General features: G+C 39.5%; 1 protein-coding gene across 2 annotated transcripts in view; it reads left to right on the top strand.

Moving 5' to 3' along the window:
- FRMPD4 (FERM and PDZ domain containing 4) overlaps positions 1-17,012 on the top strand; it is a 298,557-nt gene that overhangs the window by 186,563 nt on the left and 94,982 nt on the right. For both annotated transcript variants that reach the window (XM_037378277.1, XM_037378278.1), the window contains exon 2: positions 1,431-1,547. In XM_037378277.1, the coding sequence (XP_037234174.1) occupies positions 1,431-1,547 (117 nt within the window). The remainder of the gene's footprint in view (positions 1-1,430; positions 1,548-17,012) is intronic.

Genomic DNA, 17,012 nt, shown 5'->3' with positions numbered 1-17,012 from the left:
CAATTCTGTTCCTTCAGAAGAGTGTTCATCAGGTTAACATTGCGCTGTTTCTCTAAAGGAAGTAAGTTCTTACATCTCTATTTAAGGCAAGAGATAATAAGCTCCTTGCTAGCACTTGAACTTAAGTAAATCTAGCAAGTAAAACTAAGCTGTAATACGTTTACGATGGGTGAGGAAAGGGTAGAGAGGGAGAAGGCAACTAATTTTAAAAATGCACTTATTTTGTTTGCTTTTTTGGTTTGCATGTCTAAATTTCAGATTGTATTCAGTGTTGTGTGCTGATTCATCTTTGTCTGTGATGCATTCTCAACCAGTCTTTAGCATCTTTGGTTGCCCTGCCTCCTTTTCCTGCTCTTTCTCTTTTTCAGATTGTACGTAGATATTAATGATTTGTTTAATTTTGCTGAAAGACCTTTTTGTTGCCATCTGTACCTCTGAGTCCCACAGCAGAAAGTGGGAATGTGCAGTAACATCTCGCTTCATTCCTGGAAGTGAAGGGTAAAACATCAGTGCAAAAGTTGGGGTTTTCTATGGAAAACTATGGGGGATTCTTGCTAGCTGTGTCTTTTTTGTGTCTGGAGTCCTTAGATGGCACCTCACAAAATGTTTCAGATCTAGTGGGGAGATACTGTCACTTGGGATGCTGCTGAATCTCCCTTAGGTGAGCTGTGTAAGCTTCTCCTTTATATAAGATGGTGTGACCTGACCCTTGCTCGGGAGTGGGAACCCTAGCAGAGAGTGCTTGAGCAGTGGTACGTAACAGCGTGTGTGCTCAGAGATGCTGCAGCCTTTTAGAAGTTATTTGGAGGAAGGGTTTAATGGGTAATGATCAAGTGCAACATCTGTGTATCAAATCAATTTAGCATCCATATGCAGGAGTGTTACGGCCTTTCTTCATTCCAACACATGAAACAGAAAATGGTTTGCTAGCACTGAGAAGGGGTGTTGATGTTCCTTCTTCCGCCAGGTAGTGCACCACGTGTGTGATCTGCGGCTGTGTGGCGGGTTGTCTGGTTTGGTTTGGTTTGTTGGATTTTTTTGCTAAAACTGTACTGAGAGCTGGCATTTGAAGGGGGCATGGCAATGAATGAGAATGCTTCCTGCCTCTCGTACTAAATATTGTTGAAAATGAGTATTGTGGATGTGGGACTGATGAGCTATGACACATTCACTGGCCAAAGGTTTGAACTCAAAGACTGTTAGAAATTATAATGTATCTTTCCACTGACTAGAAGAATATTACAAACATAAGTAGACCTGCTAACCTGTTTTCTCTCGTCCAGGTTTTGGCTGTGTATTGCACAACTGTGAAAATATTTGGATGTCTACTGAATGATGTAAAATACGTAAATTGGAAGAATAAATACAACAGTCAAATAACTTTTTTTTTTTTTCCTTTTTTCCTTCTCCCCCACCTCCTAAAATTACAGCCACAGGAACAAGTCTTCAGGCTGGCCTCACCCTTCAGGGACCTGGAGCTTGAACCAGGGGACACCTTATGGATGGGAGATGACGGCAAACAGAGATGGAAGAGACTACTTCATCAAGTAAGTGGGCAGTGTGAGCTGTGCAGTCTGTAGCACAGTGCTACAGCCCTGTTCTTGACTGTATCTCCTTGGAATCCTAATTCCAGAATCAGCCTTACCCAGTTATGTTCAGCTGTTTTGATTTGTTGCGCAGAGATAGCATTGACTGTACTTTGCTGCACTGTTTTGGTACTTGGTTATATCATTTACCCAAGAAAATGCTGAAAATATAAAGATCTGTAACTCATTGAGGAATTACAACAAATGTCATTAACAAAAAAATTAAAATGCCATGTTTAAAGAATGAGGCAAAAGGTCAGTTCTGACTGACACTAACAGTTCTCCTCCATCTCTGCCATATGAGCTCTTCTAATTTGTCCAATATTTTCATTATACTGGTAATGAGAAAGTGTGTATTTTGATCCTGTATAGTAAATAGTCTAATTCTTAGATTTCCCGCAGTCCTTTAGCTCTGAATTTAAACGTTTATAAAATAAGTTTCAATGTGGGTGATATGATCATAAACAAAATTGGCTTTTCTTTTCCCAGGGAAAACTGTGCATAATTATTATTTAAAATAACTTCAGTGTCTTGGATAAAATACAGTTGTTTGTTCTAGAAAATGTACTTTTACATGGCTTTGGAATGTCTTCACTAAAAATGGGTGACAGTGGTGGGTTAGGAGAAGCATCGGCTGATTCTGCAGCGTTCATTGCTCTATCTTACATTCCATTTGTTAAGGGTAGCATTTTGATTCTTCTCATTTGAAGGGCTGGGGTTTTTTTTTAATTATTTAATTTTTATGTTTATCAGTCTGTTTAGAAACTTGCAAGTGCTTAAAAAAGTCCTGGATGAGAATTACAATTCTTTCTTTTAACACAGAGTAGAAGGTTCAGACTTGTTTTAAATTGACCATTAAAAGCCCTTAATTCACTCAAGATCTGTCAACTGCAAGAAAAGAATTGTGCAGTGTAAGAACAAGGATCCCCTGCTACTCTGCTTTCTCTTCCTCCTCCTGCTGCTCAGGGTGTGTGCCTTGGCTTCCTAGGAGGCATTTGATTTTGGAGCCAAAGCACAATTTGTAACAGCACAGTGTCCTGCAGGTTTTCAAGTTCTGAAACGATTTCAGATCTGCCCAAATTGGAGCAAGTTGTCTGCATTAATGAGGGATCAAAAGCTTTGAAATGTTATTTTCTTGCTTGAAGAAGTACTTACCATGTTTTGCATGTCTGTAAGACACCGGGTGCAGTGCTGGACAATGTGAAGCTGAGTGCCAGGTACAATATAAATGTATTAGCACAAGTTTTATGCCTGAACTAATTAGGCTTATCAAGAATATAGGTGAGCCTCCAAAGTACTATGCAGATGTGACACTGCTGCTTCTGTTACTCCGCTGCTTCTGTTGCTCCAGTTTAGTGAAGGGACCTGCAAACCTTGGGTGTCCATTTTTTCTGCAGACCATTGCTGTGTTCTCCTCTGCTTGACTGAGATTTGTTTGAAAAATTAATACCCTGCTTCTGAGGACAGGCACCACATTTTAATCCTTCTTTTTTCTCACTGGTCACATAATGGGATGCTACATTTGTTGTGTTGCTACAAACAGCTGTGGCTTACAAAATGACGTGCATTAGTACTCATTAATTTTGCAGTTTGGGAATGTTTTCTAACTCTCAGGAGCTAATGATTATTTTGTTTATTTTTTTGATTGCCTTTTAGTACCTTAAAGTGCCATATCCCTCTCTTAAATGCAGAAAACTGTATCTGGAAAGAAAAATCCATAACAGGCAGTGCCAAGTTATGCCTTAAGTAGTGTTGGGCTTGTTGTTTTGCTGTTGTGGTTGTTGGGTTTTTTTCCATGCTTTTATAAGGTGCTTGATCTCCATTGTCTTTGGGGCCTTGATCTTTCTTCCGTTTTCTCTGCATGTGGATAGCAGACTATGTGGGGAAAAAACAGGCTGCTTTAAGGGGTGGAGAGAATTAGACCTCTGAGGAGGCTGATGGGCAGAAGCCTTAGATATTTTTTGCCAGACTTTCTTACCCACCGGTATCTCTGTGCAATCTTAGATGCAAGTTGAACAATCTATGTACATACACGTTGCATGAGTTATTTTACATAGTCTTGTATCAAGTGTTTTAAAGGAATGGTGTTGGCTGTAACACATGCACCAGCCACGTCTCCAGAGGAGTAATGCATCTAACATGAAACGATGGTCCCCCGGGGTGCATTAAAAGCCAGTGCCTTCAGAAACTGAATGAAATCAGGAAATGGTTTGGAACCACGTACTGCTATACTGACTAACCTGCTATCCACCGTTACTAGTGAATGTCAGCCCAGGTAGCTACTACGTCGTGACCGGGTAGTTACACAACATATATCTTTGTTTCAGAAGAATGACCAAAGACTGAATACGCTTAGTGACTTTGCCAGCGATTCCTCTGTGGAGGTATATAGTACCTGTCCTTACAGGGCCTGTTGCTCGGCCAAGGAGAAGCTCTCTCTGGCTTTCAAAACGACTGCTTTTGCAAATACTACATGAAACTACATAAATGAAAACAGATTTTAATTTTCTTTCCATCATTTTTCACGTTCGGATTTTAGGAATGAAACAGTGAGGTGGTTGTTGACAGTTATGTCAATAAAGGCAGGAGAGACATCACCAGGATAGCATTTCTATTGTCTCCAAGGCTTTTTATAGCCATACGGATTAACAAATTGCATCACACTGAAGGAGAAAAAGCAATTCAAATCCTTTGCTTGGTTTTGATTGAAGATGTATCAACCAGGTATTATCACAATGAAATGTGCGCATGAGTTCTGTGCAAGCGAATAACATAATTCATAGCAACATTAACTGCTTTTTAGTTAAATAATTTACTTAGTGCAATATGTACATATCCATTCAACTGCAAGCAGACATATTATAATTTTGAAACTGTGGAAGGAATAGAGAATCCAGGAGAATCTTTTGGTGAATTGAAAAGTAATTATATAGGGTCGGTGCAAGTACTTTAAGCCATGAATAGGAAGAAATGTTTATTCTTTCTGCTGAAGCAAATTTGGTTTCTTTCAAATCTCTGAAAGCCCCTATGGCCTGAGATAATCAGGGGCAGCTTCCATCACCAGGCAGCACTTTTGTGAAAGTGCAAGAAGAGTCTTTTATCAAAATATTTTCAGATGTCGCTATCAATTCATTATCTCTTCTGTACAGATGGCACAACCAGGGTCATTTTGCAAACCTCTAAAATACTTTTTCTTAAGTTTTGGCCATAGTAAATTAAAGTTTCAGAACTTCACCCATTCCCTTTTAACTTGCCACTTTTACTTGCCTTATAAGATAAGTAATACATTTCAGTGTGGGAGGATGGCAATCATCCTAGTATTCTTCCAGCATTTTTCTGTACTGCACAGGCTGTCTTAAGCTGGACCTTTAATGTGAAATAGTTTGCAGTGTATATCTAACCATTATAAAAGCCTATTTTCTTTGCATTTATTATATATGGTGTGTAGTATATGATTACAAGAAATTTCTGTGATGATAATTTGAATACAAACATGACATTTAAAATATATTTGATCTGAACGTAGGGAGGTAGTGTGCAAAGCAGGAAGGTTTTGGCTGATTTAGTCTGCAAAGGGTTTAGACTTAAGATGATTTTGTCTCCTAAGTTGCTACTGCTACATTCATACTGATTTTTGGACCTGTACTTTTTCACCCTTTCCCTTGTGTCAGTCTTCCTGCTTGTTAGACCTGGAAGGTAGTTGATAGAGGGAAATAAACTGTCAAAAGCTAATCAAAAAATCAATCCTACAGAGAAAGCAATGAATTTTATGTCAGTTTAGTTCCCTGAGCCAGTCCTTTGCATGATCCCATAAAATTGCAGAACAGTTTAGTATGGAAGAAACTTCTGAAGGTCAGCTGGTCCAACCTCCTGCTCAGAGCATGGCTAATGCCAGGTGATGAGCAGCACTGCTGACACACTGAAATGTCTGACTGATATGGGAACCGGGTTGCAACAGCCTTGTGTTGGCTTAAGCTGCTGTATAGCTGCCCTCTAAGGTGCAAGGTGAAGCAACATTTGCTGCCATGAAAAGTCATACCCTTTTGATTCCTGTTCCTATTTAATGCCTAAGGTATGAGGCACTTTGGTATTTTTGTGGATCTGGCTTCTGTCATTCAAATTAAGACCAGAGAATGTGAAATCAGGTTAACTGAAAGGAAGCGTAGCCCTTTCCATGTGGACTCAAAGCAGCAGTGGTCCCAGTAAGGTGCAGCTGGTTTTTACAATCTTAAGATAATTTTTGAGGAGTCTGCTAGGTGAGCTTATTGCCATATCTTTGTTTGCAAGAGATGCTATTGGCTGTGTTTACTAACTCTTGCTATTGCCTCAGAGAGGATGACAGGGTCTGTTTGTGTTACCAGCTTGATTTGACCCCTATTTCACTCCATGGACCCTGACCATCTGTACTTCATGCATATTAGCTTGCTTCTGTGCTCCAGTCTGGAACAAACTCAGGAAACAGCTGGGATCCCCGGCAAGAAATAAAAGGAAGCAAACCCAGAGATCAAAGCCTGCAGCATTACTGCTTGGCTTGAAACCACAGGTTAGTCTCCAGAGTCCAGAGCAGAGCTGGAGGGACCTACTTGTCGGGAGTCTTTCTGAATCTTGTTACGTTAATATGACGTGGCTGCTACGCCAGTTGAAACATGTCACAACATATTCTGATGTCTTGAGCGTATGCTGTTGTTTTTCACTGGTGCATTTGTATTTAGTAACCCTAAATTCTTCCAGGCTTCTTCCAGGTTTATCTGGCAAACTTAATTATTTTTTCCTCTAAGGTATGTTATCCTGCATATAATGTCAGCTCCATGATTTTTGGCTGGTTAAATCATTACATTTGGTTATCCTTGCTTTGCTTAGTAGCTAAGCTATTCCTGAAACAGAAAATTCTTGGATGTCAACTTTTACCCCATACATAAAACAGAGGTAACGTGTTCATGTTCTTTGATCGCTAGTGCAGCTCCCAACATCCTAAATTCCCAAAGCATCTACAGTACAATGTTTCTTTACAATACAGCAATGTCATGATATTCTTCTAGACTCATGTAAATTTTCTGTAGTAGTCTTCATCTTATTCTTTCAGTGCTTGCTGAAGTTAGAAGAGGAAACATATTCATGTTTTCTGAAATTTGAAGTGCCTCTATGCATGTTGTGTGCATCCTGTCTGGCCTGTGTGGTCCTCCTTGTACAGCCAGTTCTCCTAGCTGGCCAGGAGTGTGGAATGATGGAACACTATCATTGATGGCATTAATAGCATATCAATCAAGCATCCTGCTTATTAAGGGCCACTAATTTATAGAATATGCAAAGTTGAGACTCATAGCCTGCTAATCAGTTAACTTGCAAATAAATAATCATAGAAGAGGATAGGATCATTCAGCTTTTTATTTTATTTTCTCTTGATATGTCTAGCCCTACCCCAACCTTCTTGTCCACGTGTTCTGTAGGTTGTGTACACCCACCGGTAGTTTAGTCCTTTCTCAGAATATTTCTCGAGTTTGCTCTGTTGTAAGATTCTGAAAACAATCAAAGGATATAAACTATAGTGAAAGCCTTGATTGCTGTTACTGTGTTGTTCATCTTCCTGGGTTTTGAAAAGGCTGCTGTTATTTGTACCTTAACACTACCTTAGTATATAAGGCTGTAATGAAAGTTTGAAGCCCCAGGAGCTGCTTTCTGCCCTGTTACATAGCACTTTACTGAATGCATTACATTCCTTCATCTCTTAAGTACAGAAACATGTTGACTAGATTCACCGGAGGATTTATGTGGCATTTGCAAAAATACGAGCAACACCACTGCTTCTGCTCTGTCCTCTATGAGAACACTTGCGTTTATGCAGGGTGTTGAAGAGAGGGTTCATTTACTTCTTCCATTTCAGGTTAGGGATGTGAATGAAGGCAGTCTGTACGCCAGGGTAATGCCTGAAGCCAAAGGCTGACTGCAGTGCCCCTCTTGGAGCATCTCCGCTCCCAGGTGAGATGCCGAGGGAACAGGCAGTGGAATCACGCTCTCTGGCCCACTTATTCCCACGTCCCTAAAAGGGACATCCAATGAGATTGAATGGCAGGCAGTTTAACAGTGATAAAAATAGTACAACCTATATAATTAGCAAATATAACTCTCAGCTACAGGTTACAGTAAAGCCTGAAATGCTTCATAGGATTCAAATGTACATTTGCAATGTACATTGGTAATGAGACTTCCACTATTACATTACATAGGATTAAAAAAAAAAAATTAGAGCAGATATGAAATGTTATCTTTCAGACAAGCGAGCAAGTCAGCTGCTGACTGCCTAGGGCTAGGACGAAACTTCCTGTATTAATCAGGTTACTCTATAATTACAAGGTTTCTTGCACCTTCCTCTGAAGTGGGTACTGAGTGCTGTCAGAGAAAGGATACTGGACCAGGCGGACAACAGGTCTGATTGGTATGGTGATTCTTATTTTTTCTCTATCTTTTTTTTTTTAATTCCCTTGTCACTAATATGGGCTGTTGATATGAATAGCGTGCTATTAGCAAAAGAGGGCTACTATGCTCGTTTCAGACAGCATACAAATTTGCTTTCTGTTGCTAAGGGTTTGACCTGCTCAAGGACAGGATCGTAGGGTGGAAGTGGGAGTGGGGCTAGAAAAGACAAGCAGCAGCAGGGATGCACAAACACAACTGACTGTTTAAAGCAAACCTGAATAATTAGAAAGGAGGAGAATGAAAATTATATAGCAACCTGTTTGTGTCAGTGGTCTGCTTGGAGACAACTCGGGCATATGGTGAAAAAGAAAGCATTGCTAAATCAGCTCAACCTCCTGAAAAGAGAGGATGATTTAACAGTCATCCTTCCTTCACAGAGAACTGTTGCTCTAGCCATAAATAGGCAGGCATAAATGTGACAGACAAAATGATGTTAATATTGACCAGGATAAATCATTGTTATAATGGAGGGAATAATAGCAGAGATGCTGGTTTGTGGGGTTATTTTATTTTAGCTAGAGCATGGAGCAAATGGAGAATTCATTGCATTGTAAGGCAGCTGCACCTAAGCTAGTTATGTGCAGTAACTCAGGAGCTAACCACAGCAGTGTGGCTCCTTCCCTGTTTCCTGCCTTGCCCCTTTCCAAGTCCTCTCTGTGCACATGTGCAACCATCGCTTGCTGAACCAAAAGGATTCCTCACAGTGGAAAGGTGAGGGTAGGTATGAATGTGGGTGAGACTACTCAGAAGAGAAGAAGCTTTTGCTCAGTTGTTAGCCTTGGATGGCCTGGATGTAGTTTTACGTGAGTGGAATATAAAGAATCAGGTATTTGGGGCCTTTGCTACAGCAAAGTCAGTGTTTCTGTCCCTGTGTTTTCTCCAAGCACAAACTGGATGTGGATGCCATGAAATTCAGAGAAGTATTGCATCCTGAAAACTGTCATTCCTGTGTGTTTCAAGTTGGATTAGGAAGCAGAATAGAACTTCTGGAGCAGAACCTGTATAGAAAAACAAATTCAGGGTATTCTAACGCAGGGACACAATGTACAGAGGTGAAAAGATTAAGTCCTCGTTACTCTTGGAGTTCATGTGCTTCCAGGGAGATGTTTCATGTGGCCTAACAGCATCTTGTCTGTACATTACAGCATGTAAATGCATCTGTAGAAGCATTGCTTCAGTATACCAAGCTACCCTTCCCAGGAGCATAAAACCAAATTAATTCTTGTAAACAGTTTGTGTGAGAATGATAGCCCCAGACAGAGTCTGCTTTTTCAAACATTTCTCTTGTAAAACAGTGTGGTCCCTACAGAATCGGGATTAAAAGCATCAAATTCTGGTTCTGCAAAGCCATGTATGTGGTTGGGAGAGTGGTGATGGTTTGTAAAAAGCTGTAAGTCTTATCCTGGGTCATGTGCTGGTATCCCCAATGATGCAAACACAGAGGCTTTGCATATGAAATAGAACCAGGCTAACTGATCGTCCTTAAAAATAGAAGAGGGGACAACAGCCTCTGAAACACCAAAAAGGTAGAGTGACCCTGCAGGCTGTACACTGGGGCCTTAATGGCCACAAGCTGGGAAAGATAAATAAGGTAAAGCTGTCTGATAGGGATGGAACTGGGACCTTCCACAGCAAAGCTGCTAGGTGAAAAGTTCCCCCAGAGCTTCAATTACAGCATTAAGAAAAAAAATGTGCTGGAGCAGGTTATAAAGCAGAAAAAAGGGGTGAAAATTAGCACAGTATATTGTTTCTTTTTAAACAGCACAGTTGAAGTACACCAGTTCATCATAGTGTATGTACAGAATTTAATATGTTATCTAGTATGTTATGCTGTACCGGGAAATACCGTATTGATGGTGCCTTTCCAGCAGTCATTCATATACTAAGGAACTGCATGCAGAGGTATACGAAAGCGAGCACTGAAGAGGCTGTATTTATCCTTTTGGCTTCGTTTCTGTCATATTATTATATTTACAGCTTTCTATAAAGAAAATAAAGTATAAGCCTACTGTAAAAGGTTCTTATCTGGATTGTTATTGTAGAACAGCAAGGTAATTTGTTTTAGAAAGACAAGATGATACTGCCAAGAAAAGCTTACTGAATTTTAATTCTCATTTAGGTTTTAATTGCCCTTCTTACAATAAAATACTGCTTAATTGTACTCAAAATGCTCAGTTCCCAAATATAATGCTAAAAATCCTTGTATTATGTATGTTGTCATATATGTATAAGATTAAGGTGAAGAAACAATTTAACTGAACTCAGATTAATCTAGTCACTGACAATATGACTCACTGCAATATTTTGAAAATAATTTATCCAAGGTTCACTAGGATCCTGTGCTGTTCCACAGAAAAACTTCAATTTAAAATAAACCAATCAAACTGTGTGGCTGCACAATTAAATATCACCATGGTAACAGGGATTAAGCATACAAGGTAAAGACCTGCTGACAGTGCAGAGATTATTTCAAGTTTCTTGCTCTTCCAGCACAGCCAAATGAATTTACATTTTCTATATCAAACACCGGAAGGTGTAAAATGAAAGAGATTAAGGTACTTGTGTGGCATCTTGGGACTTCAGACAATATTTTCCTGACAGGGGAAATAATTAGCTGGAATTACAAATAGAAGCTCAGCAGACAGATATGAATAAGCGTTTGCTCATGGGATTTATTTAGCGTTTCATAATTAAAACCTGGGGAGGCATATTATTAAGGATACAAATAGCATGGAAAAACTTTGCCATAGTTTAAGAAATTGAACCGTTTTACTTTTAATTTTTGTGTGAATTTATGTTCACTTAGGAAAGACGGTTGTTCGCAGCTCTGCTTTAAAATAACATACACTTACAGTGCAGACAGACACACTGATATTCAGTGAAGACATAGGGTGATGTTTTAATCAATCCTGATGTATTTCTGCTTGCCTCTGGCTCTATTCCTGGCTTTTTCTCATGTATTTAAAAAAATACTGGAGCTGCAAATCTGCTGGCATGTGGAGTTTTCAGCTTTTAGTGGTGTGGTTTAGGGTTGGTTTGCTTTTCTTTTTTCACACTGGCTTTTGATTCATTTGTAGGAGAGCTATTCTTATCACAGTGCTATGGTGGCTGACTGCTGCATAAAGTTGAAATACCTCATCAAAATTGTGAGCCTTAATCCCTACCTTTAGTTTATCAGCAGGTATTCAGTGTGATCGAGGGATGTTGTAGTCATGGGCTCTTCTGTCCAAGAAATGCCTGGTGATGGTTTTGGGCTGTAAAGATCAGATTTACGAGGACATATTCTGTCATTCTTTCCTGCCAACCTGTGAGAGGTGGAATTGAGCTGCCTTCGATGTGAGAATGATCCACAGCTGTTCATCCCATATTAGGCAGGTGTAAAGTCTGTAGCACCTCTGCTTTCTGAATATTCAGTCAATATTTTGAGCTCACAGGGTGTTAAGACCAAGGTGGATGCTTACCACCAGTGCTTCCCAAAGCTGGTCTTGGGATCCAGCTGTAATTACTCTTTGTGGTAGGATGGACTTTCCACCTTGCAAAGCAAATGTGCTGCCTAGAAAATATTTTAAGACACCTGGTGATAGGCCCACAACTGCACCTCTTACGTGGGAATTGGAACTTGCCAAACCTGTCAGAGTGAATTTTGGTGTCTGGTTTTAACTATGGGACTCTATGCAGTGTTTGATGTCTTTGGTTCCCTATTCATTTCTCATTTCAAGCACAAGCTTAGGCGTTTGCGTGTAGACAGGTTTTTTAGCTCTGCTCTTATGAAAAGATGTTGCTTCAATTTTACTATCTGTCTGACATCCAGTTTTCTTGTCTTTAAGTTAAAATTTCTTCCTTTGCACATTGAGATGCAGTTTGGTTTTTTGCATCTTGGGATGAAAAGCCTTTGTTAAAAATTAATGATAAATGCTGCAGTTATATCCAAAAACCATTGCATCAGGTGAGTTCCTAAAGGACAAGCTGAATACCAAGTACGTTTTGTAGGAATGAATGTAGAAAGTATCTGTTTACTTGCTGTGGTGCTCTTTTATCATACAAAAATGCAGAAGCCCTGTTGAAGAGAGCTCCTGTCATAAGCATCCAGCAAATGCGGTAGTAGTATTGATGAAACATAAGGTAAACCCAAAAAGTCAGGGATATATGGGAGCAGTTTCTCAAGAAATGGTTTATCAGATAAAGGAGATGTTTTTGTAGGAGTGCTGTATTAGCACTGTCCCTGGGCTTGATCAGGTGAGAATAACATAATTTTACCTGGAGTCTAAAGAGGTACTTCACGTTGCTCTTCCTGCTTATAATCCCTTTTGTACACTGTTTTCTTTTTGCTGCTGTTTTTATTGGTTTTGTTTAATCCAGTTGGCGCCTTGATCTGGACAGCAGAGACTTGGCAAAAAGCCATACTGATAAAAGACATTTTGTTTTGGGCCACAAGGGTCTGATTCTGGCAGTTCATAGTAATGACATTTAGAGATTTTGTTGCATGATTCCTGTTGCCAGCATCCTATTAAAATGCAGTTCCACCATTTCAACAGTCTGCTAGGCGATGGTGAAGCCTTTGAAACGGAAACCATAAAAAGATCAGCTCAACATTGGTGTTGCGCACTGAAAAGTCACAACTTTCCGGTTGCGAATCTTTTTAGTTAAAACATACATATAAAAAGTAGGGTTTTCCATGCCTTCAGATGTGGGCCAGATTGTGGCTAGGTCTTGAAAAGGACTTGGTTTCCCCGAGTATCACACTGTGACTGGCCAGGGGTTTGCAAAAGGCATTGAATGATGCCCAGTGAGAGGAATCCAAACATTAGTATCCTCAAACTCAATTTAAAAGCAGTTCTGTTAGTTTCCCCGACTAGAATTAATTAAAGCAAGTGCAAACTAATGGGCAGATCATGGGACCAGCTGCTTTCGTGGCGTGAGCCTTCAGGAATATAGTTCCTGGAGGAGGAACCCCATCACCTGAACATAATGTGTAATAGCTGCACAGCTGCTTTTTCAGCCTTGCCTCTGTGACTTGCATAGGCAATCGAGCCCCGCGCCAAAAGCCTGGGCACCGTTGGGGAGAGTGACAGGACAAGGCTTTCTGTAGAGCTGCTCGGAGCAGGAAGCTCGGTTGGGTTTCTTTTCCATAAGCTGTGTCTCGGGCAAGCTGTACTCAAGAGTCAGCTGGCATTTCTCTGGCACCCTTAGAAAGAAAGGATATCGTGACGCCACATGCTCAGGATGTGGCAGCCTAAACCAAGTTAGCCAGGCAGCACTTCACGTACTGCTACTGTTATTTGATTTTATGCTCAAATTTAAAGAATTGACCAGCTGAACTTCCAGACAGGTTTGCTCAAAAAATCATGGGTTTGGTTTTATGCTTCAGGAGCACATGAAGTCTCCCAGAGAAAATTGGGATCCCGATGTGCTTGGTCGTTATATTTTAATTAGCAGATGCTAGAAAGGCATTGACTTTATTCTCATTTTTTATTGCAGTGCTGAAGTATAGTAAGATTAAGTGAATCTTTCAAGGAGAGATTTGCTACCACCCTCTCCTCCCCAGATCTGTGTCAAAACTTAAGAATTGCATGTGAATTTTTTCATAACTACTGTTCAGAGACAAATTTAAAAGCTAAGAATCCACATATTGCCAGGCTAAGTGTTGTACCATATTTGAAAGTCTTAATGATTTTTTCACGTGAATATTAATGATTGAAAAGTGATTTTATTTAGAGTCTTTGGCTAGATTTACACAGAATACAGCACAAATGCTTCTGCTACATGGAAGAGAAACCTAATATATGTTTGCACTGACCAATCAGTGTAATATTCCCTACTGAGCTTTTAAGTAACTTGGCCTGTCTGCCACTCTCAGGCAATCATAAAGCTCAGCATGGACTATCTGAAAATTTATTGGGCTTCTCAAGCAGGTTTTACAACTCAAGCTGATGTCTCTGCTGCAACAGCTAAGCTGCTACCAGCGTCTGACTTTGCTACTTTAAAATTACTTTGCTATGTCTGTGCAAGAAAACAGGTGCAGGTGGTCTAATGGCTGCATTACAGACAAGCTACCACTTTCATTAAATCTGAAAAACGTTCTTGTTACTGGAGAGCTAAATGTTGATGTATATGAGACTAAGGGAGATTCTCAGGGAAGAAACTCAGAGGGAGAGAAAAGAGAGGCAGAAAAAGCCAGGACTTTCATTCCCTATGAAAGTACAAATTCCAAGATACAACATGATGGTACAGTTGTGTGTGAGTGGGAGAGATGTGTGTACATATATACACACGCATATATGTATCTCCTCCATTTGTACAATGATTCTTGCTGATAATAAGAAAATACTTATTAAAAGTGTGTCACATTTTTAAAGATGACATTTTAAGTCATCTAGGTTTATATTCTAGTTTATAAGCCTCAAATATTATAGTGATGTGCATGCACCTCAAAACTGGGCTGGGTAAGAGAGTCATTATTAGCTGAATAATCACATCAGTAAAGACATTGCAAAAAAGCAACAAATGTTGTAGAAAAGGTTAAAAGAACTGACCAACATAGAAAGTTTCTATAAAAGCAGAAACTAGAGGGCTGAAGTGAGATTTGCATAAATTCAGCCCGCGTTAGTTCTTACAAGAAAATGTTAAAACACCTTGCAAGCGGCTCTTTGCCCACATAAAAGAGGAATGGGGACATCTGTGTAAAGAACATATATGAATACAGTAAAAGTCAAAGACGTGACTGAGTATCAATAACAAAATCTTCCCAATGATAGAGAAGTATGTGTCCAAAATGACTGAGGAGAGGAATCTTGATTTATTAGCTGAATTGCTGAGAGACTTCCAAAAGTTGTCATTTGGGTATGTCACTAGCAAATGCTGTTTTGGCAATAGGGAAGTATTAATTGTGGCTACACATGTTTCAGATTGGGCATCCAAACGTAACAAATGCAGAAAATGCTGTTAGAATGATAAGGGGAGGGGGAAATTATTATATGAGGGGAGATGAAAGACATTGATTTGTCTAATGCAGCAAAACTGAGATCAGGAGGGAATCAACACCAGGAAGAAATGAGAAATGTATAAAACAAAAAAAAAAAAAAATGTGCTAAAGAACTGAAGGGATTATACATTTAAATTGCAAGGGAGAAGACCCTTAAAGATTAGAGTGATGGAGTTTATTCCCCAGCTTTCGGTCATAGCACTGGATTGAAAAATCCAAAAAAGGGGTTTACACTGATCATTGGTAAATATTTAAAGGAGGTTATATGATACAGTTTATATGATGCAGTGTAAAATTACAAGAGGTTGGATATGATGGCAAAGCAGATCCTTTCCATTCCTATTTTCCTGTGAGTCAAGTGGCACTTTGCTTGTTTCTTTAGCATGTGGATCATGAAATCTGAGCAACATGTTTGCAAACCAGACTTTAATCCACTCTATGCCCTTGGAACCTTTTGCAGATATTAATGAAACACATTTAATTATCTCCGTTAGAGAGATTACTTAAGGCAATTTAGATTACCACATAAAAAGTGGAATAAAGATCAGTGTTTTTAGTAAGCATACGGTAATAAAAGTACTTATATGGGATGATATTCAGGGAGATGATATGATTTGACCAGGCTTTTAGATAACTGTATAAATGTTCTTTTTTAAATGCTGAATGATGAATTATAACTATTTTAAAAAATGCTTTCATTGAAAGATAGGAGAGGAAATATTTTTTCCTTAAGTGTTTATACATACTATCAACAAAATGTTTTGCTTTTTGTGGAAAACAGATGTTATCAATCTTATTGAAGTGAAAAACATGGAAGTGGGCTGCAAATACAAGGACAAGTTAAAAGAATGAATCTTACTGGCAGTTTTGAGTTTTATACTGTTGTCTGATAATAATTGGGATGAGTTATTAATTTAATCAGGATATGTTTGCTTCCTCTTCTGCCCACCTATATAAAAAGGTAATTTCTAGTATCTGATACAATTTTTTTGAAACGCCATTTAGGGAATCCACTTGCTTGGGTGGAACTTCAGCATAACTATAGTAAGTTTATTAAATGATATAAGGGCTGTGACATTTCTAGTGAGTAGACATTTACTGCGGATATATATGACAGTGCTTTGGAAATATGCTGGTTTGCTGGCTTTTCAGAGACTCAGAAAACAACAATTTGACCTCCTTTGGCGTGCATGTGGCTCAAGTTGTTAAAGCCTCCGTAGTTCAGGTGTCCTGTGTAATAATAAAGTTCTTCTTTTATCTAAGACTACAAGGTACCTTCACACAGGTTGTTGGTTTTGGCTTCTGGTAGTTTTCTTTGTTTTAAAGACTAGCTTTTATTTTCAGTGTTCAATATCGATAGCATACTTGTCTTGGCAGTTACATTCAACAGTTTCCTTGAACAGACCCATCAAGAACTTGCGATGTTGTGGTGGTACCACAACTACCCAAGGAGAAGCTGTACTTAGTGCACGTTTCAAGGATGTACAGATGTAAAGTAATGTCAAAAAAGCAATGGTATTGGAGCAAGACAATAGAACACTAAGTTCTCTATGAGTTCTCAGACTTTTTCACTTATCTCATATATTTGAGTTGAGGTGTTACTGTTGCAATTAAAGTAGCACAACTGAAATAATGCTAGTCAAGTGTAGAAGATGCTTTAAAAGAGAACAAGTTGGTGGCTGCCTAGATGAAAGGGCATTCCTCCCATCCTGGCTTGATAGCACCAGGCTGCTGCATGTCCCTGTCCCCAGGTCCATTATGATGCTGAGCACGCAATCCCCACACAAGCTCTGTACAAACACAGCCAACCACCAGAGCCACGCATACAGGCAACCAGTGCCTTTACAGGCACCGCATCAACACAAACAGCACGCACATCAATAAGACCAGTACAACGGTCTTATGCATGATGAAATCAGGGTGATTGCTATCAGGTCATGCATACACATGCACATACAGCCTCCCCATAT

Source organism: Falco rusticolus, chromosome 2 (assembly GCF_015220075.1).
Source record: "Falco rusticolus isolate bFalRus1 chromosome 2, bFalRus1.pri, whole genome shotgun sequence".
NCBI classification, from domain to species: Eukaryota; Metazoa; Chordata; class Aves; order Falconiformes; family Falconidae; genus Falco; species Falco rusticolus.
The sequence above is the reverse complement of the archived record's forward strand: the minus strand, read 5'-3'. Positions and strand labels throughout refer to the sequence as shown.